This window comes from Lemur catta, chromosome 10 (genome assembly GCF_020740605.2).
Source record: "Lemur catta isolate mLemCat1 chromosome 10, mLemCat1.pri, whole genome shotgun sequence".
NCBI lineage: Eukaryota > Metazoa > Chordata > Mammalia > Primates > Lemuridae > Lemur > Lemur catta.
This window is the reverse complement of record NC_059137.1, coordinates 37,629,607-37,652,740: the sequence shown is the minus strand read 5'-3', so window position 1 is coordinate 37,652,740 and position 23,134 is coordinate 37,629,607. Positions and strand designations below refer to the sequence as shown.

General features: G+C 38.1%; 1 protein-coding gene across 1 annotated transcript in view; it reads right to left on the bottom strand.

The window, feature by feature from the left end:
• UBAP2 (ubiquitin associated protein 2) overlaps positions 1-23,134 on the bottom strand; it is an 85,457-nt gene that overhangs the window by 52,274 nt on the left and 10,049 nt on the right. The window contains exons 2-5 of the mRNA XM_045562965.1: positions 10,188-10,327; positions 3,824-3,901; positions 1,909-2,019; positions 367-523 (exon numbers count right to left, since the gene is read on the bottom strand). Coding sequence (XP_045418921.1) covers positions 367-523; positions 1,909-2,019; positions 3,824-3,901; positions 10,188-10,295 — 454 coding nt within the window. The 5' untranslated portion in view covers positions 10,296-10,327. The remainder of the gene's footprint in view (positions 1-366; positions 524-1,908; positions 2,020-3,823; positions 3,902-10,187; positions 10,328-23,134) is intronic.

The window sequence follows — 23,134 nt, the reverse complement described above, 5'->3', positions numbered from 1 at the left end:
ATGTCTAACCCTTGCCTATATACTGTAAGTATCCATAAATGGGGAAAACAAAACAGGTACATCTTTGAATGACCCCACAACAAGCACACACACACCCTTTAGAGAATGCACTTGATTCATAAGAGAAAGTAATCTTAAGACACACTACACAACTACCTACCTACAGCCCAGGTCAGTGCTGACATGAAACCGCATCAGAGGTTCTAATGAACTACTCAGTTGCAGCTCATTTCTAGTGCTACATGTAGAACAAATTTTGTATTGAGGAAGTTGTTGATTTATGGGCATTCTTTGGACTAGTCTTTCAGCTTTTCAAAATGCATGAAAACTCATAAGAAAACGTTGAGGAGAAAACTCCGCACTTACATTCTCTGCCACGATTGCCACCTCCTCTTCCTTTCCGGTTGTTGTTTCCACGTGCACGACTTGCTTCTCTCTCACTTCTCTTCTCTCTATTCTCTTTGTTTTCTGAGTTCTCCTTTCCAAAATTTCTCTTCTTTCCTCCTACAGTCTCCCATGAAGTCTATCAAAGAGGATAGTTGTTACTCAGACTTGTCATTCATTCAAAATGTGTACGATGATCAAGAGCACAGGCATGTATCTTTCAAACCTAACTACCCACAGCTTGTAGCTCACTTGCCTATCATTTTAATTCTTTTCCATGTAGTTCTACTTGCTTGATGATAAAGGTGACAAACCTCTTCCTAAGCTCCTGTTGCTAAATAATTAGACCCTTCAGCTTCCCTGACAACATACTGTGTGTTTTCCTACCACAGCCCTCTTCTATGCAGATTTAGAAATAATGTTATTTCCCCAAACTCTTATTCCATGCCACCCCTCCTATCCATGTAGGAGGCCTCAAACCCACTAATATATAGAGTAATTCAAAGCTACAAAGATACTTAGAATGATGGCCCAAAAGCTCCAGGAATAAAAACTTGCATTTTCAATTATCAAAAGTCATAATTTAGAAAAATTTAATGGTAGAAAAGTGAGATTTAAGGATGGTTTTCTGTTTTTTATAAAGCAAATTCTCAAATTTTCAATCTCAGAAAATTGTTCTAATGAGAAACCAAGTAATTTATATAACCTCCATTCTCTACCCAAACCTATAAAGGTGATACCAAATCTAATCATATCATAAACATATAAATTGTTTCCATCTTAGTTGATAAAGGGGGGGAAAAAAGAAAGAAAAAATATATAACTTGCTGAAAAAAAGAATGAGATACATTCTTAAATATAAGTGAATATAAGAATATTGGCCGGGGGCGGTGGCTCACGCCTGTAATCCTAGCACTCTGGGAGGCCGAGGCAGGTGGATCGCTCGAGGTCAGGAGTTTGAGACCAGCCTGAGCAGGAGTGAGACCCCGTCTCTACTAAAAATAGAAATAAAAATTATCTGGACACCTAAAAATATATATAGAAAAAATTAGCCGGGCATGGTGGCGCATGCCTGTAGTCCCAGCTACTCGGGAGGCTGAGGCAGTAGGCTCACTTAAGCCCAGGAATTTGAGGTTGCTGTGAGCTAGGCTGATGCCACGGCACTCTACCCTGGGCAACAAAGTAAGACTGTCTCAAAACAAACAAACAAAAAAAATTCAGATGAAGAAACATGAGCAGTGGAGCCAAAAGATGTTTTTCAGGTGGTGAAAATATCCACAAACTTAGAGAATTTTGGAAACTATAAGGCTGGAGTAGATCACCAAGTTCTCTTTCAAGTCTTCCAATTCTATGACTTCATCAAGAAACCATACATAACAAAAACAGTCATATGAGGTTAGTGTTCTTTCTAGAACTTAAGACAAATATAGAATGGCACCCATAATCCCCACCACCCTACCCCCCAACCAAGGTGAAAATGAAACAGACAAATCTTGGCAATGCAAATCAATTAATAATACTTACTGTATCTGAATTTCCTTCCAGCAATATATTGATAGCTTTATTCACATCCCCATTACAGTCATGTAGGGCCACTATGCATTCATCTTGATTTTTCCCGGTCACTTCCATAAGCTATTGAACATACCACAAAATGGTTAGAGAGCCAAAAAATGGCACTTGATATAAATTTTGAGATTCTTCTATAAAATACAGAAATTATCTAACTCTTCTATATGAAGATGACCTCTTCCAGATTCTGAGTTTAAAATGAGAATACATTTACAAGTTCGGTTTTTTTTTTTTTCTGTGGCCACTCCATGTTCCTTCATTAATACTGGGAATGTCAAACCATAAATCAGTTGTTCTCCAAGTTAACCAAGTATCAGATTATGAATAAGCAGCACACACACACATATATACCAGCATTTTCAGGGTACCCAGAATCAGGTATCTGACTATTCAAACTTAGGTCAATGTCCAAGGATTCCCACCCTCTGAACTACTATAATATTCAGTGGAACTATATGAGTACGTGGCCACCATTCACAGAAAATCTATTCCAAATATTTTCCACAGGGAAAACATCCCATACATTTGCTATACTGCTTAGAACACTCCACATACATTTTTTTTTTTTGAGACAGAGTCTCACTTTGTTGCCCAGGCTAGAGTGAGTGCCGTGGCTCACAGCAACCTCAAACTCCTGGGCTTAAGCGATCCTACTGCCTCAGCCTCCCGAGTAGCTGGGACTACAGACATGCGCCACCATGCCCGGCTAATTTTTTGCTATATATATTTTTAGTTGGCCAGATAATTTATTTCTATTTTTTAGTAGAGATGGGGTCTCGCTCAGGCTGGTCTCGAACTCCTGACCTCGAGCGATCCACCCGCCTCGGCCTCCCAGAGTGCTAGGATTACAGGCATGAGCCACCGCGCCCGGCCTCCACATACATATAAATTATAACATCCTAAAGTGTCACAAATTCTGTTGCTTTCACAAAACATACTCCTAAACATATTTTCTCAAGGAGTTTTAATAGGATGTTATTTTTAAAATAATTTAAAAAATCTCAGCCCATTTTTATTAACAAGGCAGACTAAACTACTTAGAATTTTCATTACTAGAACAATCACATATTAGGCACAATGCAGGTTTCTTGATTATCAGTGAACAAATCTATTTTTATATATAGATAAACCTCAAACTCCTGGCCTCAAGTGATCCTTCTACCTCGCCCTCTCGAGTAGCTGGGACTACAGGTGAGCACCACCATGCCAGATTCATTTTTCTATTTTTTCTAGAGATGGTGTCTTGCTTTTGCTCAGGCTGGTCTCGAACTCCTGGCCTCAAGCTATCCTCCTGCCTTGGCCTCCCAGCAATGCTAGCAATCTGGGAGGCTGAGGCAGGTGGATCATTTGAGCTCAGGAGTTTGAGACCAGCCTAAGCAAGAGCAAGACCCTGTCTCTACTAAAAAAACAGAAAGAAGTTAGCTGGACAACTAAAAATATATATATAAAAAATTAGCCAGGCATGGTGGCCCATGCCTGTAGTCCCAGCTACTTGGGAGGCTGAGGCAGTAGGATCGCTTGAGCCCAGGAGTTTGAGGTTGCTGTGAGCTAGGCTGACACCACGACACTCTACCCTGGGTAAGAGTGAGAATCTGTCTCAAAAAAAAAAAAAAAAATCTAGCCCAATGTTCACATGTAAACACTAGTAAATCGGAAAGCATCTATTTCCAAGAGGATGAAAATACTCAATTCCTTCACCTACCTACCAACCAGGGTACTTAATCACAAGTCCAAAATCCAATATACAGATATGATTTAAGACAAAGCTAGAAGCATACCTTAAAACTGAAATCTCTAGTGAAATTATCTTTTTAAGCATGATAAGAATAGGTTATAAAAATGATAATATCCTTCACCAGAAACATACCTGTTTAACTTTAGTTTCAAAATCTGAATCATTCTTATCAAAGACCACTTGAGCGAGACGCATCTGTTCAGCTGTTGCCTGGAAAGCACACACAACTGTTAATGATTTGAGCACCAAAAATATTAAGTTAGGGTTCAAACAGATAAAGCTTCCAAGTACTATAGCACTACGGTAATAGAAATACCGATCAACCAGAAAACCAGAAGGATCTTGAATTTGGCCTCTCAACTGCATACAACCTGTTCCTACAGGAGAAATAAGCAAAAAATTAAATAGCAAAAAGGACCCATTCCTTTGGCCAAATGACCTAAAGTTCTTGTTCATTTTAACTGCCCATGTGGTTTATTTGAATTTTCTTTCCTCTGGGGGTTTAGAGAAAATCAGCACAAGAGAAAGTAGAAGAACAAGTTTCCTATGTTTAAAACTATGAAATCACACAACAGAGCTTCTATTTTATTGCTAGAAAGGATCCTAGAGGTAATCCAGTTCAACTCTGTGCTGTGTCCCTATGTATTTTACCCAAGCTTATGCTGCTTTTTAACAGCCCAGGCCTCCTAAGTACCAGGAGTGCAGTGTCTAATATATCAGTCATGCTGCCTCCCAGCTAGGGAGGAAGCCATTTTAACAGTTTAAGAAGGCAGCAATGAGGGTTGAGGCTGGTGTGGTTGCCTTGAGAAGCAAAGAGTGTAAGGGGAAATGGTTCTGTCATTTCACATTTTAAGACTGAGGAAAGTGACTAAACATGTACAAGGACTGGGAAGCTGGCAGAAGAAAATTCACATTAGAGACTTGGGATACGTGCGAAGAGTCTAACGTGAAAAACACACAGAAAGATGAAAATGAGATTTGGAGGCAAAAGACTGACAAGGTGAGAGCAGTCAATAGTACATAAAGAGAAACACCAGAACCCTAAAGCAGGCCGGATGTCTGCACAAAGAAAACAAACTTAAAACAAGTCAGAAGCATTTCTAAGATGAAGGTAATGTTCTATATTTTCATAGGGGATTGGTTTACAAAGTTTATGCATTTGACAAAAACTGATCCAATATACTTATAATGTGTCTGTATGTAAATTTCACCTTAAAAATAGATTGTAAACAAACATTACACTCTAGTTAATGATATGCTGAAGTGCTTACTAGTAAAATACAGATCTATCTCTTTACTTTGAAATGCATTAAAAAACAAGATAGAATGATGACTGGCTTAACAGATGTGATAAAGCAAACACAGTAAAAAGGTAAGTGATACCCAAATGGGTATCCACTGTACAGGTCTTTCAACTTTTCTTTGTTTGACCATTTTCATAATTAAATGTTGGGGAGGACAGTTTCATCAGATCAGAAAAGGCGTCCTAGAGGAAGGCCAAAAGAAAAGGCAAGGGGCTTGCGGGATGAGGGGTAGACATATTAAACAAGAGCTAAAACAAAGAGATTTAAAAAAATCCAAGAGCCTGGGCATCTGTAATTCTAGCACTCTGGGAGGCCTTGAGGCAGGAGGATCGTTTTTGCGCTTAGGAATTGGAGACCAGCCCGAACAAAAGAGCAAGACCCCATCTCTACTAAAAATAAAAGGAAATTAGCCAGACAACTAAAAATAGAAGAAATTAGCCAGGCGTGGTGGCACATGCCTGTAGTCCCAGCTACTCAGGAGGCTGGGGCAGGAGGATTGCTTGAGCCCAGGAGTTTGAGGTTACCTGAGCTAGGCTGATGCCACAGCACTCTAGCCTGGTGAAACAGCAAGACTCTGCTCCCCCCCCCAAAAAAAAACAAATCCAAGAAAGTGAAATTGAGCACTCATTCACTCATAGCATAAGTATTACAAGGACTACAATAATGTCCTTGATTCACAACATTTCAGACAGAAAACACCTCATGTAGAAACGTGACACAGGACAAGATAGATCAAAGCCAGGGACTCTGGCAGAAATCTTTCTGGGAAAAAAAGTATGAGTAAGTAATGGGGCAGGGAGGAAAACAGCAAAAAATGATGGCTTAAAGGCAGCAATATTTAAATTTGAAAACTGCCTGAGAATTGTCCCTATATTGTAAATGTACACAATTTACAAAAACAAAGAAACTCTCCCTTACCCTATTAAAATATTAACCAAAAAAAAAAAAAAAAGCAATCAGTAGACAGAAACTCACTAAAGTATGTAAGCAAAATAGTTATTAATAATAGCATTTTGGCCAGGTGTGGTGAGGGCGTGGTGGTTCATGCCTGTAATCCCAGCACTTTGTGAAGCACAGGTGGGAGGACTGTTTGAAGATTGAGGCCAGGAGTTCGAAACCAGGCTGAGCAACATACCAAAACACCAGGCTCTACAAATACAACAGAGTGAAATCTGGTCTCCAATCAATAAAAGCATTTTGCTATAAGGGACAGTCTGGGGCTTATATGTGTTTATATATTTTCCCTGTGATACTGCTTCACCCATACATTTCTAACTATAAAGTCACTATTAATTAATATGGTAATATGTAAGATAAATGCCAATTACCGATTTATTCAAAGACTTAGCTTTTTCAGCCTAAGTATCATGACTCATATACTCTTTGCATTTCTCTTCAGTGGTATAACACTAGCATATTTATGAAATATAAAGGTTTTTAATCAGGACTTTAAATAAATATTTTTTACCTTTGTAAAATACCCTACCTATCTTAGTCAACAAGAAAATTACTTTGATACACAATCCAATACATATTTGATAAACAAAGCCCCAACATAAATCAGAGTATAATAAGGAAGTTACCAGGCTGAGCTCTAAGAAGTGAAAAGGTCTGTACAGCTTGGGAAAAAAGAGGAAAAAGCAGGATCAACTGGTAAACTCTACATTAAACAAGATTAGTGCACCCACCCCAATGATAAACATTAGTGACATTCACCAGGCCAACTCTCAAGTTGAAGAATATCTTGCCAAGAAAGGAACCATTACCAAAGCTCTTCCTCTGTATCTCTCAACCATTCACAAGGCTTATAATGAGCTAAGCTGCTTTCACAGTGGAAAATGTGCTGACAACATTTCTAATAAAGCCAAATGTTTTTTACTGAATCTGTCACCCAGAAAAATTTGGAAAATGAAGTAGGGTTTTTAAAAATTATTCTTATGCTCCACCAACGATATACATTATTAATGTAGTCTAGTATGTTATATACTATACGCCAGTAGCCTTTTTTCTTCAATGTTCAACAGTTTTGCTATAATTCTGCATATTTTTCAGTTGGTCAGGAACCATGTGTTTCCATGACATTTTATATCATAACTTTCAAATAATGCTACAATCATAATTATAATTTATTTAAGAGTAAAGGTTACCATTTCCTGATCACAACCTCATTTAATTTCTAACTCCTTACAAACATCCTACAAAGTAAATATAATACTCCATTTTATATTTTAAAAAACTGGAGTTTGTATCTCCAAAACACTAGAGATATACCACTTTAATCAAGTGATAAAACTGATCACTAGTATATAGGACAAACTTACATCCTACACATCATGTTATGATACATTATGAACAGATCATCACTTCTATGCATAACCCAATTCTAATCACAAGGAAATACCAAACAAACCCAAATTGGGAGACATTGTACAAAAGAACTGGCCTGTATTCTTCAAATGTGTCAATGTCATGAAATTGATGAATAGTTCCACATTAAAAGTGAGTAAAGAGAACTGACACTTGAAAACAATGTACGATCAAGAATTCAGTTAGGCTGGGCACGGTGGCTCACGCCTGTAATCCCAGTACTCTGGGAGGCCGAGGCAGGTGGATTGCCCAGGAGTTTGAGGTTGCTGTGAGCTAGGGTGATGCCATGACACTCTAGCCCAGGCAACAGAGTGAGACATACAGGAAAGAAAGAGGGAGGGAGGGAGGAAGGAAGGAAGGAAGAATTCAGTTAGCTAAAAAGCAAAAAAAAAAAAAACATTAAAAAAATTAGTTAAAAAGGACATTATTGGGATAATTGGGAAAATATAAATAAGGTCTGTAGGTCAGATAATGAGTTAATTTTCAGACTTTTGATAATTGTACTGTGATTAAGTAAAAGAAGGTGCTCGTTTTTTAAATAATGAAAAATTTAGGAAGCACCTTATCTGCAACTTATTCTCAAAAACTTCAGGGGGATAAACAGTGTGAAATGGACAGAAAAAAGGATAAAGTAAATGTGGTAGAAAGGTTAGCATCTGGGGCATCTATAAGAAGGGTATTCAGTAATTATTCATACTGCTCTTGAAACTTTTCTCGAAGTCTCAAAGTGTATTTCTTTTAAAAACTGGAGGTTCAAGCCTGAGCAATAGTGAGACTGTCTCTACCCAAAAAATTTTTAAATTAAAAAAATTACCCAGGCATGCTGGCACACACCTATAGTCCCAGCTACTCAGGAGGCTGAGGTAGGAGGATCGCTTGAGCCCAGGAGTTTGAGGCTGCAGTGAGCTATCATGACCCCATGGCACTCTAGCCTGGGCAACAGAGTGAGACTCTGTCTCAAAGAAAAAAAAGTAAATTTTCATAATACTTTTATGTAAAGGAAAATTAGGATCTAGGAATCCTTCCCACAGCTCAATGGGCAGTTTTTTATTCTAATTAGGTAAACTGAGCCATCCCCCAAAGGACCCAGGATGACACCATAAGTGACAACCCTCAGGGAAAAAGGGAGTCCTCCCTCCACGAGTCTGGAGAATTTGATTTCCTGGAAATCAGCCTGAGACTTTCGGGTGGGCAGCCAGGTTATACAGTTTACATTTCTAACATTTCATTTGACCCTCCTTCAAAAGCTCATACATTTTTATTTCTACTGATTTGACAAATAAAAAATTAAAATATCTTTGTTTTCATTTATATTTCTTTGATTATTAGTAGGGTTGCACCTGTGATTTCTCGTAACTTATATACTTCTTCTTTGATAAAAGACCATTCATGAGACAAATTTTTTCTTAAATATTCAGACACAGGCCAGGTGTGGTGGCTCATGCTTGTAATCCTAGCACTCTGGGAGGCTGAGGCGGGTAGATCGTTTGAGCTCAGGAATTCGAGATCAGCCTGAGCAAGAGCAAGACCCTGTCTCTACTAAAAATAGAAAGAAATTATATGGACAACTAAAAATATATATAGAAAAAATTAGCCAGGCATGGTGGCGCATGCCTGTAGTCCCAGCTACTCGGGAGGCTGAAGCAGTAGGATTGCTTGATCTCAGGAGTTTGAGGTTGCTGTGAGCTAGGCTGACACCATGGCACTCCAGCCCGGGCAACAGAGTGAGACTCTGTCTCAAAAAAAAAAAAAAAAAAAAAAAATTCAGATATAAAAGGAGGGCCTGGCCCAAAAAGTCCAAATTTCCCAACACCAGACAATCTTTCTTGATCAGTTTGTGAATAAATGTCTACCAAGGTCAGCGTATTTAGCAGTAAGCACGGAATAGCGGACATGTCTGTTAGTTAATACTGGCAAAATACAAGGCTAACCTTACAATGAAGACTTTAATGCAACAATTAAATAGAGTGTACCTACTGTGTCCCTTTAACATCAACAGAGCACTTGGGTACGAATGATTATAAAAAGCACTTGTAATTGACTATGAAAGTATAGTCAAATCATCAATCTGAAATTATGATGGACTGGGTATAGTTTATTTACCTACTTGCACATTACCTCTGAAAAACAGTTTGCTCATCCAGTCAATAAGATGTATAGGATGTTTGGGTCATGATATGAAAAAATGAAAATAAAAAATATAAAAAAAGGCCAGATCTTTGGGTCATAAGAAAAAAACTTTTTAAAATACACACACACACACACACACACACACACACACACACAGTGACATACAGAATGCTTAATGCTGCACCAGATATTGTGCTTAGCACTTAACTTGAATTATCTCACTTCATTTAAAATAATAATATAAACAAATTGAGGGGGGATATTTAACATTAAAAACTTTAAACAAATGGATCTTGATAATTACAAGTTATTCCAAGATTAAAGCACTCTTCCCTGTGCCTGAAAGGCAGCTTTTTAAAGTCTCTGATAATTCAGATACTTCATTACTTCAGACTATATTTTGGATTTTCATATTATATTTTAGGGACACACCTAAATTAATAGTAAGAAAAGGAGATGACTTAGATGCTAACAGGTAGCTTAAAAAGTTCAGGATTAAACAGTTCTCATGGAACAATATCCAACTGTACCTGAATCAATAGTATTATTTCTTTCCTCTTTCTTAACTACCTACTTTTTAAACACAAGGTCTAAAACCTTGAGGTTTCCTGCAAAGGACAACCTTAAATCATGTGTTCGTCCCCTTGATTTCCTTAATTCTAAACAATACAAACAAGAGTTATACAAAAACTTACCTGTACCACTGGTTTCTGTGGTTGTATTGCTTGTGTTCCAGAAATCTGTGTTTTTTCCCGAGCACCTCGGCAACGGTCACTGCTCACTGAACTCATCATATACAGCATATACAAAATAACGTATGTACAAAATAGAAAATCTGCAAGAAAGTAGGGATGGTAAGCAAAACCTCCAAATCATAGTATAAGGCAAGCATATGCATAATTCAGGGGAAAGGAGGACACATGAGATAAAAGACAAAAAAGCTCTCTGAAATACAAATTCTCAAGAAGCAGCCCCTTAGGATTTTAAATTTTGCTGATAGTTTTTTTTTTTCTTCTTTAGAAACAGGCTCTCACTGTCTTGCCCAGACTAGAGTGCAGTGGGGCCATCATAGCTCACTGCAGCCTTGAACTCCTGGGCTCAAGTGATCGATCCTCCCAACTTGAACTCCTGAGTAGCTGGGACTACAGGCTCATGCCACCACATCTGGGTAGCTTTTAAAAAATTTTTTGTAGAGACAAGGTCTCACTATGCTCCCCAAGCTGGTCTCAAACTTCTGGACTCACGCAATCCTCCCACTTTAGCCTCCCAATATGCTGGGATTACAAGCATGGGCCACCACGCTTGGCCTGCTGGTAGTTCTTGAATCAATTTTACTAAAGCATCTAATAAATCTATGGTTTATGATCTTAGCAATTCTAAACAAAAATCTCAAGTACCATCGATTTTACCCAGCAACCATTTTATCACTATATGTAGTTACTGCTACATGTAGTTCTGCCTCTTCCCACCTACAGTTGGTATTTGAACCCAAAGACAACATTACGTACAGCAATGATTTTTCCTGGCAATAACTCAATTTAAAATGTGGTATCAAGAAACAAGCTATACCTAAAAGCAAAAATTACCAGGAAATAATAAATCTTCCAAGGGGATAAAAATAATTGTACATATAATTTTCTTTCAACTATTTAACAAATATTTATTGAATGCCTACCAAATACTATGCATATAACTAAATATGTAATCAAAACATGATTATTGGCCAGGAGCGGTGGCTCATGCCTGTAATCCTAGCACTCTGGGAGGCTGAGGCGGGTGGATCGCTCAAGGTCAGGAGTTCGAGACCAGCCTGAGCAAGAGCGAGACCCTGTCTCTACTAAAAATAGAAAGAAAATTATATGGACAGCTAAAATATATATATAGAAAAAATTAGCTGGGCATGGTGGCACATGCCTGTAGTCCCAGCTACTTGGGAGGCTGAGGCAGAAGGATTGCTTGAGCCAAGGAGTTTGAGGTTGCAGCACGTTGTAATGATGCCACTAGCCTGGGCAACAGAGCAAGACTCTGTCTTTAAAATAAAAACAAAAATGCTGTCTATGACATTCTGGAAAATATAAAACTACACAGATGGAAAACAGATCAGTGGTTGACAGGGACTGGGGGATAACAAAGAGATCTAACACAATAGAAAACGAATTCCCCCAAATGATGAAGAGAGATCAAGATGATATAATAAACCGTGGGGCTGAGCATGGTGGCTGACACCTGGAATCCCAGAACTTTTGGGAGGCTGAGTTGGGAGGATTTCTTGAGACTAGGAGGAGTTAAAGACCATCCTGGACAACACAGTGAAACTCACCTCTACAAAAAGATTAAAAAATTAGCCAGCATTGTAACATGTCCCTGTAGTCCTATTTACTTAGAAGGCTCGGGCGGGAAGATTGCCTGAGCCAAGTAGCTCAAGGCTAGGGGCTGGGGAAGGGGAGATGATAGCTGCGCCAGAGGCCTATAGAGAAACCAAATCTAATTGGTGGAGGTCAAAGGAGGGCTACTAAAAAGATGCCTCCAAGAAAAAGCTGAGGATAAAGTTTTTGACCACCCAAAGAGGTTAATGTACACATATGAAAGAAAGTATTAGTGATGGGTACGTGGAAATCTAAGCAACTGAAAGACAATTGTTAAGTCCATAAAAAGGCAAAAATATATCTATTCATGGCTAAGCTATAAATAACATTTATATGATTATATATTATAATAATACAGTGAATAGTTATCTAACCAAAAATTATGACATAAAGAAACTACGAGGACAAAAAAGAGAAGGATAAATATAAAATAGGGGGAAAAAAGAAACCATAGTATGAACATGTTATTTAGGAACATGAACATAAATAGAAGAAACACTGAAGAACTGAATCTGCTTTTAGAGAGTGAGATTCAGGAATAAGTCAGAATAGGGTAGGGGATGGGATTTCTGTGTACATATAGAACCAGGTTTTTTTAATTTTTTAAATTTAAATTTACCATGTTAGTTAATAAGCATCAAGATAAATGTTTTATATACATATTACTACCTATAATCCTCAACCGCCATTCTATAGTATAGGACCTAATATCCAAAAGTAAATCTTAGAAAAGTTCTACATAGTCTGGTAACAAATAACATAATGAGTCCTAATCTGCTTACTTCCTGGGGTATAAACCCTACAAATCAAATTAGGTACTAAATTATGAAATAACTATTGCCTTCATAATCCTAAACTAGCAAAAGAGTGGCAGTGCCCAGGCTAGAAGACAGAACAATTGATTACCGGAAAACAAGCCACGTAGCACTCAGCTAGAGGCAATGCAGGCTCCCAAAGCACAAGACCTCTGGCTAGGGACACACTATAATTTACAGGCCACCATCACTATATCTCTCTTTTATTATCAGTCATGTACTCAGAAAAATTACAATGCTGAACAACATGAACATTTAAGGTAACATGGAAGGCTTTTTTATTACATATTTAAGAATTTTATATTATGGTTTGAATCAAATATTCATTGGAATTCTGCAACCAGGAGGAAACTGGTGACCCCTACACACTTATGATTTTGGTACAGTGAAAAAGCCAAGGTGAGGGAGGAAAAGAAAATGCAAACTGTATTTGCAAGAGGTGGTAGCTAGAACAGGATGCAGAGCATCAATGTAGAATTTTGCAAAGATGAGCCCAGCAGCTCATGAGCAAGTCTAACACCTTATAAGCCCCCGGACGACTGCAATTATATCTATCCTATGTCACCTATGTTCTTCCAGGGCCTAACACAGGATATGTGGTTAACTTAGTATACATTTACTAAACAAAAGAAAGAAAAGAGATCCATCTTTTGAGCCCAGCAGAATGAAAAGGACTGCAGCTCAATTTTTAGATCAGGAGAGACAAGTCAACAGAGTTTGCTATCTCAAATCTTTACTTTTTCAGTAAAAGACACAAAAACGTCTGCACAGAATGAGTACTAAATGAGTTGAGTGGGGGGCAAGGAGTTAATGTAAGAAAATGGCAAACGTATGTAACAGTTACTATGTGAATATCAGAGGAAAATGACCAAAAACGAGTACAAGTGACTAGGTGCAGTGGCCCACACCTATAATCCCAGCACATAGAGAGGCTGAGGCAGGAGGATTACTTGAAACCAGGAGTTTGAGACCTTCCCGGGCAAGGTACAGACCAGTCTCTACAAAAAATAACAGTTACTCAGGCATGGTGGCAGGCCTGTTAAGTCCTAGCTACTTAGGAGGCTGTGGTTGGGAGGATCGCCTAAGCCCAGGAGTTCAAGGCTGCAGTGAGCTGTGATTGTGCCACTGCACTCTAGCGTGGGCAAGAGTGAAAGTCTGACTCTTAAAGAAAAAAAGCATAGCACATACTTTGGAACATCAGCACTACTATATATGGACATTTAGATACAGAAAGTATAGCACCCACAATTCTGTACCATACATAATACTTAATAACGATAAATGCTACTAATTTATGTATTTACTATACACTTTTTATTGTTAAAGTGTACTTCTTCCACTTACAAAAAAAAGTTAACTGTAAAACAGCTCCTTCAGGCAGATGTTTCAGGAGGTCTTCCAGAAGAAGGTATTGCTACCATAGGAGATGACAGCTCCCTGCCCATTATTGTCCCTGAAGACCTTCCAGTGGTATATAGACGCAGAAGACAGCGATACTGATGATCCTAACCTTGCGTAGACCTAGGTTAGTATGTGTTTGTGTCTTAGTTTTTAACAAAAAACTTTACTAGGGAAAAAAAACAGCTGGCCGGGTGCAGTGGCTCATACCTATAATCCTAACACTCCTAGCACTCTGAGAGGCCCAGGCCGGTGGATCGCTCGAGGTCAGGAGTTCGAGACCAGCCTGAGCAAGAGCGAGACCCCGTCTCCACTAAAAATAGAAAGACATTATATGGACAACTAAAAATATATATAGAAAAAATTAGCCGGGCATGGTGGTGCATGCCTGTAGGCCCAGCTACTCGGGAGGCTGAGGCAGGAGGATTGCTTGAGCCCAGGAGGTGGACGTTGCTGTGAGCTAGACTGACGCCTCGGCACTCTAGGCCAGGCAACAGAGTGAGACTTTGTCTCAAAAAAAAAAAAAAAAAAAAAAAAAAGGCCGGGCACGGTGGCTCACACCTGTAATCCTAGCACTCTGGGAAGCCGAGGCGGGTGGATCGCTTGAAGTCAGGAGTTCGAGACCAGCCTCAGCAAGAGTGAGACCTCGTCTCTACTAAAAATAGAAAGAAATTATCTGGCCAACTAAAAATATATATAGAAAAAATTAGCCGGGCATGGTGGCGCATGCCTGTAGTCCCAGCTACTCGGGAGGCTGAGGCAGTAGGATCGCTTAAGCCCAGGAATTTGAGGTTGCTGTGAGCTAGGCTGACGGCATGGCACTCACTCTAGCCCGGGCAACAGAGCGAGACTCTGTCTCAAAAAAAAAAAAAGCTAAAAATCTTAAAAATAGAAAAAATTATGTAGAATAAAGATATGGAGAAAGAAACTGCTGGCTGCAGTGGCTCAGGCCTGTAATCCTAGCACTTTGGGAGGCCAAGTCCTCCCACCTGAGGTCAGGAGTTCAAGACCAGCCTGAGTAACACAGTAAGACTGCATCTCCACAAAAAATACAAAAATTAGCAAGGCATGGTGACATGTCCCATAGTCCCAGCTATTCGGGAGGTTGAGGCAGAAGGATCACTTGAGCCCAGGAGCTGGAGGCTGCAGTGAGCTATAATGATGTCACTGTACTCCAGGTCTGGGCAACAAAGCAAGACCCTGTCTCAAAAATAAAGAAAGAAATCATTTTTGTATGGCTATACATCTTTGTGTTTTAAGTATTATTGCAAAAGAGTCAAAAAAGTTTCAGTGTACAGTGTTTATATACTCTACACTAGCATAATTTCCTAGGGCTTCACATTCACTCACTGACTCACCTAGAGCAACTTCTAGTCCTGCACTCTCCATTCTTGGTTAAATGCCCTATACAGATGTACCACCTTTTATCTTTTATGTTTTTAATGTACCTTTACTATGTTTAGATATATTTAGACATACACATAATTGTGATATAACTGCCTACAGTATTCCATATAGTAACATGCTATATAGGTTCACAGCCTAGGAGTAATACTTTACCATTGCAATACCATATAACTTAGGTGTGTAGCAGGCTATACCATCTTAGGTTTGTGTATGTATACTCTATGACGTTCACACAATGACAAAATCCCCAAATGACATTTTCAGAACATACCTCCATCATTAAGGAACGCATGACTGTATTTCACAACATCACCAATACTTTGCAAGTACAGTCATATTTGCTAATCCTGGGGATTTTGGATTGGTGTCTCATTGTGGTTAAAATTTATATTTTCTAATTCCTAACAAGGAAAAGCATTTTTTAATATATTAATGGGCTCTTTTGTTTTACTACTCTGAAGTTATGATAAATTCCCATTTTTCTAGTGGGTAATTTTCTGTTTCTTCTTGATTCATAGTAGTTCTTTATATAATCTAAACAACAGTTCTTGTCAAATATATGTAAAGTTCTTTCCAGTTTGTGGCTTGTATTTTCACAGGGCAAGCTGTCTTTTTATGAACAGTTATTTTTAATTTCAAAGTTATTTATTAATGTTTGCAATTTTTTGTACCTTTTAACAGGTTTAAAGGAAACCATTGTTATGAGGTAAAGATTTCTATTTTGGGCCAGGCGTGGTGGCTCACGCCTGTAATCCTAGCACTCTGGGAAGCCGAGGCAGGCGGATTGCTCAAGCTCAGGAGTTTGAGACCAGACTGAGCAAGACCGAGACCCCGTCTCTACTAAAAATAGAAAGAAATTATCCGGCCAACCAAAAACATATATAGAAAAAACTAGCCGGGCATGGTGGCGCATGCCTGTAGTCCCAGCTACTCAGGAGGCTGAGGCAGGAGGATCGCTTAAGCCCAGGAGTTTGAGGTTGCTGTGAGCTAGGCTGACGCCACGGCACTCACTCTAGCCCAGGCAACAGAGTGAGACTCTGTCTCAAAAAAAAAAAATTTCTATTTTGCCCTACAATGCCTATTGGAATTTTTAAATTTTTTTGATTTTTGTATATTGTTAAAATACCTATAAATATAACTATAAATTGACTTTTTAATGTAGGATCTAATTTAAAATATTTTAGAAATACATAGACGACTTGTTCTTTCAACCCCACTTATTTAAAAGTTGTTATTTTCTCACTGATTATACACACCTCTGCTAGAAATCATACCTGAATGTGCACAGGTCTGTATCCAGGCTTCCTATTCTATACTGTGATTCCATACTATACTGTTGTAATTATAGAATAATCTTTGATAACCTGGAAAGTAGTTAAGTCCTCTGCCTTTTTTCTTTTTAGTCTATTTATTTATTTTTGTAGAAAGGGGGTCTCGTTATGTTGCCCAGGATAGTCTCAAAATCCTGGCCTCAAGCAATCCTCCCATCTCAGTCTTCCAAAGTGCTGGGACTACAGGCATCAACTCCCTCACCCGCCGCTTTTTCTGTTGTTTTTTTTTTTTGAGACAGAGTCTAGCTCTGTTGCCTAGGCTGAAGTGCAGTGGCACAATCATAGCTCATCATAACCTCCTACTCCTAGGTTCAAGCGATCCTTCTGCCTCAGCCTCCTGAGTAGCTAGGACTACAGGTGCACACCACCGCATCTGGCTAATTTCAAAATTTCTTGTAGAGTTGGAAGTCTCACTTTGTTGCTCAGGCTGGTCTCAAACTCCTGGCTTCAAGGAATCCTCCCACCTCAGTCTCCCAAAGTGCTGGGATTACAGGCCTGAGCCACCCTGCCTGGCCCTTCCAATCTCTCTATTCACTAACTGTGACATTTCTTTGTGAGGATTTACACATCTAGTCTTTCTTGCTTTCCTTACCTTTATAGTGTAGAAGTCAGTCTGCATGAAACTTATTTCTATTAACTAGGTGATAGTACATGGTTCTTCTGTTTTATTTTTTATACTTATATATATTTCATAAATATCTTACATCATTGATCACACACTTTTTTCATATCATAAAATATCTGAAATCAAAATGTACATTACAATTGGAAGCACCTAAGATTAAATATTCTGTTCTAACTACTCAATATTTAATAAAATTATAAAGCAATGTATACTTGAAAAACATCAATTTATGAAAGAACAATATGTCCTGATAAAATACTCAAACATAAAAAATTAAAATGTAACTAGGAGGCTGGGTGCAGTGGCTCACACCTGTAACCCTAACACTCTGGGAGGCCGAGGCAGGAGGATCACTTGAGGTCAGGAGGTCCAGATCAGCCTGAGCAAGAGCAAGACCTCATCTGTCTCTGCCAAAAATAGAAAAAAATAGCCAGGTATGGTGGTGGGCACCTGTAATCCCAAGTACTTGGGAGGCTATCACTTGAGCCCAGGAGTTTGAGGTTGCATTGAACTATGATGATGCCACTGGATTCTACACAGGGCAACAGAACAAGACCCTGTCTCAAAAAAGAAAAGAAAAATGTAAACAGGAGCAGTGGCTTGTGCCTATAATCCCAGATACTCAGGAGTCTGAGGTGGGAGGACCACTAGAGACCAGGAATTTGAGGCTGCCACTACACTCCAGCCTAGGCTACAGCAAGACCCTGACTCTAAAAAAGGAATTTTTAATAAAATAATAAATTTAAAAAAAAATTTTTTTTTTCGAGACAGAGTCTCGCCCTGTTGCCCAGGCTAGAATGAGTGCCATGGCGTCAGCCTAGCTCAGAGCAACCTCAAACTCCTGGGCTTAAGTGATCTACTGCCTCAGCCTCCCAAGTAGCTGGGACTACAGGCATGCGCCACCATGCCTGGCTAATTTTTTCTATATATATATTTTAGTTGGACAGATAATTTCTTTCTATTTTTTTTTTTAGTAGAGACAGGGTCTCGCTGTTGCTCAGGCTGGTCTCGAACTCCTGACCTCGAGCAATCCACTGGCCTCGGCCTCCCAGAGTGCTAGGATTACAGGCGAGAGCTACCGCGCCCGGCCAATAAATTAAAATTTTTTAAAAAACAAAATTAAAATGCAAAGGTTCTGGACCATTTTAAATCTTGGCAAAATAACCTCAAAGTGTAACAGTTAATGATTCAAATAGGCTACATTATACTAAAAAACTCTTAACTTTCTACCAAATCCATTTAAAATATTCCAGAACAGTCTACAGGTTTCTAGGATTACATTACTTAATACTTTTTATATATCACTTCCTTTGAATTTTACAGTACTGATAAGCAATTTATATTTTAGCTAAACTATTATCCATTCTTTATCTGACTTGCCCTCCTAACCTTAACATCACAAACAAGTTAAGACCAAGTATTCACACCATGTGTAACAACATTCTATTTGTAAATCTTACATATTTCAGGTTAATAAAATGACCTTACACTGACATTTCTGGATATCATTTGGATCTGCATGTCGTAATATTGAAAGAGACTATAATTCATCATACCAATTCAGGTACCACAAAGAAAATTATGTGTCTGAAACCTATTTTAGCTAAAAAAGGTCTAATTTTTTTCTTTATTAGCTGCCCTAATATTATTTACTTATTTTTCCAATATTATTTACTTATTTTTCTGCCAACCTCATTGTTAAAGGCCACAACATATTATTGTACTGTCTTTTACATTATAATAGCAAATAATCAATTAACTAGAATATCTTATATGCTCAATAGGTTGGTCTAAAACTTTTTATTATATTTGAATCTGTCTCTCAATCAGTATGAATACACACTCTGCAACACACACTTTTGTGTTTAACAACTTTAAGATTTTGTTGGTTTATTGTTTTGGTTATATTATAAAGAATAAGGTTAACTGCTTTGCCATGATTACATTACTTTTAGAGCTTACTCTGAGCTTATGTATCTCAGACATGAATAAATGCACATGAACAAATATACTTCGTTAAAACTGTAGGCCAGGTATGGTGGCTCACACCTGTAATCCCAGCACTTTGGGAAGCTGGGGCAAGAGGATCACTTGAGGTTAGGAGTTTGAGATCAGCCTGGACAACATAGCAAGATCCCATCTCTACAAAAGTAAAATTTTAAAAATTAACCCCACATAGTGACCTCTGCCTGTAGTCTCAGTTACTTAGGAAGCTGAGGCAGGAGATCACCTGAGCCCAGGAGTTAGAGGCTGCCGTGAGCTATGATGATGCCACTGCACTCCAGCCTGGGCAACAGAGCAAAGACCCTGTCTCCGAAAAAGTAGGAAAAAAAAAAAAACTATGAAGCATTATACAAATGTAAGGCATATTTGTATTGCTGATGTAAAGAGATCTATTTGATTATTTCTAAAATCACCTTCAGTACTAATACTTTGTAATTCTACCTTATGTGTCTAAAGTTACACATTCAATTAAAACCTGCCTTGATGAGTGGTATTCCTAGGGTAAAACTTTAAAAATAAAATCATCAGTAGTTTACTTCCAGGTTACCAGTTCTAGTGATTGAATTATCTGACTCTTTTTCTCACTCATCTTTTGAATTATTTATTCCTCAGTGCCCCCATTTATGAAAATAATCTAAGTACACTAACAAAATGAGACTCTCCTATAGGGGTGCCATCTGGTGATGAAAATTTGCATGTACAGAAGGAACATACTTAACCTAAGTTGAAGGGATGCTACAACTGAACTTTGGATGTACAAAAAACAACTGTTAATCTTCACAGCCTCAAAATTACAACCAAACATTATTTTGGTGTAATGTACATGAATCCTCACTTGTCAATGAGGAAAACCATAAACTCTTTGTTATATTTCAAACTATTAAAATTTTACTAATTAACTGTTCTCAGTAAAAACATTAAGACTTTATATCTCCATTCTAATCAATTCTCAATATAAAATATTCCATAATGAATATGTAATTAGGCTATAAATAATGGTCCCATTTTCATGATTAAACTAGAATAATTGCTTTGTGAAACATGAAAAGAACATTGCTTACTTTATGTTAAAGTATTATTTGGAAATAACACTTCTCTTTTAATTGAAGTTTACTGCTCTGGGTTATATATCTACAAATTGTTACTATAAAAGGCCTTTGGCTTAAAAATTGCAAACACATTCCTTAAAAAAAAAAAAAAAAAAAAACCTTAAAAATAATAATGATAATGGTCCCAGAGCATGCAAAGATGCATGATTAATCAAATTCAGACTAGCCTGTTTTCTGTCAGTTATGGCTCCCCCATACTAACACAAATGTCAGAATAGCTGATTTCCTACTCATAAATGAATGTCTTAATGTTTCATCTCTGGCAACAAAATGTCCAGAGAAGACACTGAAGTTTTGCAGAACAAACAAAGAGGGGTGGGAAGGGGTAACTAAAGTCCTCTGGAAAAACAGCGCTCAAAAAATATATAAACAGAATGCATAATTCAAGAACCAAATTCTCTTATATTAGTTTTACATAAAACTTCTGAAGACAGTGAATTCTTAAATCAAGGTAAAAGCATAAGTTACCAAAATAATCAACACCCTTAAAAATCGTTACCACCAAGCTGGGTACGGTGGTGCACACCGGTAGTACCAGCTACTCAGGAGGCTGAGGCAGGAGAATCGCTTGACCCCAGGAATTCGAGGCCAGCCTGGGCAACAGAGAGACCCCGTGTCTTTAAAAAAGAAAAACAAATTGTTACCACCACTAAATTGTGAAAATGACTAGGGCATGGAAACTAGACTATAAAAATCAACACCTTCAACTCATATACTGTCATGAGGAAATTCTATGTCATCTTTTTCTAGAAACAGAGCTGCTAAGTGTAATGAATTGGAAGGCTTGTGCAACAAGTACCCAGTTGCCAGATCACAGGAATTCAGTTTACACTTGTGTTCCATCCCCACTCTATCACTGTCCACCCCACAAGAGTTCTACTACCCTTGAACAGGTTCCAAGAGAATGCTTAGAATAGAAACAGACAAGAGCAACAGATTCTAAAAATAATCCAGTAGAAACTCAAACATACATATCTCAGGTTCTTGAGCTGCAGGAAGAAGCACCACGTTATTTCAATCCACCCAACCAAATTTTAAAACCCATATTTACCTCACCTTATTCAAAGTCAATTTAGGATGTAACATATTTTAACAAAGGTAAGAACTGCTACTACATTTTTTAACTTCTTCAAAACAAAATCAGCAAAATCCCATATAAAGCTTCCTAGATTAAAGTGCAAAAACGGTCTAAATTAATTATAATATAAGTGAAGTAAACTAGCAGAATAAACAAACTTGATCAAACTAAATAAAAATTTTCTCTGTAGAAGACATGTTTTTTAAAAAAAGTCTAAAATCCTGCTTTTTTCAAGGACTCTTTTGAGATAAGATACCTCAGTGAAACAGCTGCCTTTTTAAGTGATCTCAGTTAAAGAATAAACTGCAAACAGTTGACTTAACAGCCACCTATATTTCTGCTAAAACTTATATAAGCAAATAACACAAATACATCACGAGGACCCTAACTTTAAGGCATGAAAAAAAAAGCACTGTTGGGTAAAACTTACCTAAAAACCATGTAATATCATACCCTAAAAGAAAAACAAGGGCACATTCCATCATTCTGAAAAGTTACAGAACATGTGTTAACAACATGCTATAAATAAGGAAAATTTCAATAGCCATTTAATAAAATTTTGAACAGATCATTAAATCTCAGATTACAGACACATACCGCACTTAATCAATATGGCATCACCAAGTGTCAGGATCAGAAGATACCTCCAAAACCACGATGTTGGCACCTTTATGTAGAGTATCTCAGCTACTGCATAAAATAAATTTACATTCCAGGAACAGCAAAATGAATGGTGTTTTCCCAAAACTGGATATAATTAATCTAGACATCATGAATTATCTCATGGGCTAAGGGTTCAACCACTAAAAACAGGATGCACAATTTATGTTCAAAAAGCCAAGTCTCCATCAAGAATGCCCACAGGCTTTCAGATACCCATATAAGGTCACTGTGGGTCTATATTGCTGTTTTTGTGACCAGTTTTGTTTTATTATTTTTGTTTAATTTCCAATCTGTGTTCTTGCTTTTTCTACTAAGAAAATAGCTATTATTCTCAACCTTTTTCTGCAGAAGAAATTCATCTATTCATTCCTGCAGAAGACAAAATTGGTTTAGATTAAGAATCTTAGGCCGGGCGCGGTGGCTCACGCCTGTAGTCCCAGCTACTCGGGAGGCTGAGGCAGTAGGATCGTTTAAGCCCAGGAGTAGGCTGACGCCAGGGCACTCAATCTAGCCCGGGCAACAAAGCAAGACTCTGTCTCAAAAAAAAAAAAAAAAAAAAAAAAAGAATCTTAGCCTGCCCTCCTCCCAGGCTGGCGTGAGTGTATGTACGTTCATGCCAAGCTTCTATTTCATATTGCAAATATAAACAAAGGAAGACAGTTTACCCAAAAAAAAAAAAATCTTGGCCAGGCATAGTGACTCACACCTGTAATACTAACATTTAGGGAGGCCAAGGCAGGAGGACTGTTTGAGGCCAGGAGTTCAAGACCAGTCTGAGCAATATAAACATTTTTTTTTTCAAATTAGCCAGGCATGGTGACACATGCTTATAGACCCAGCTGCTCG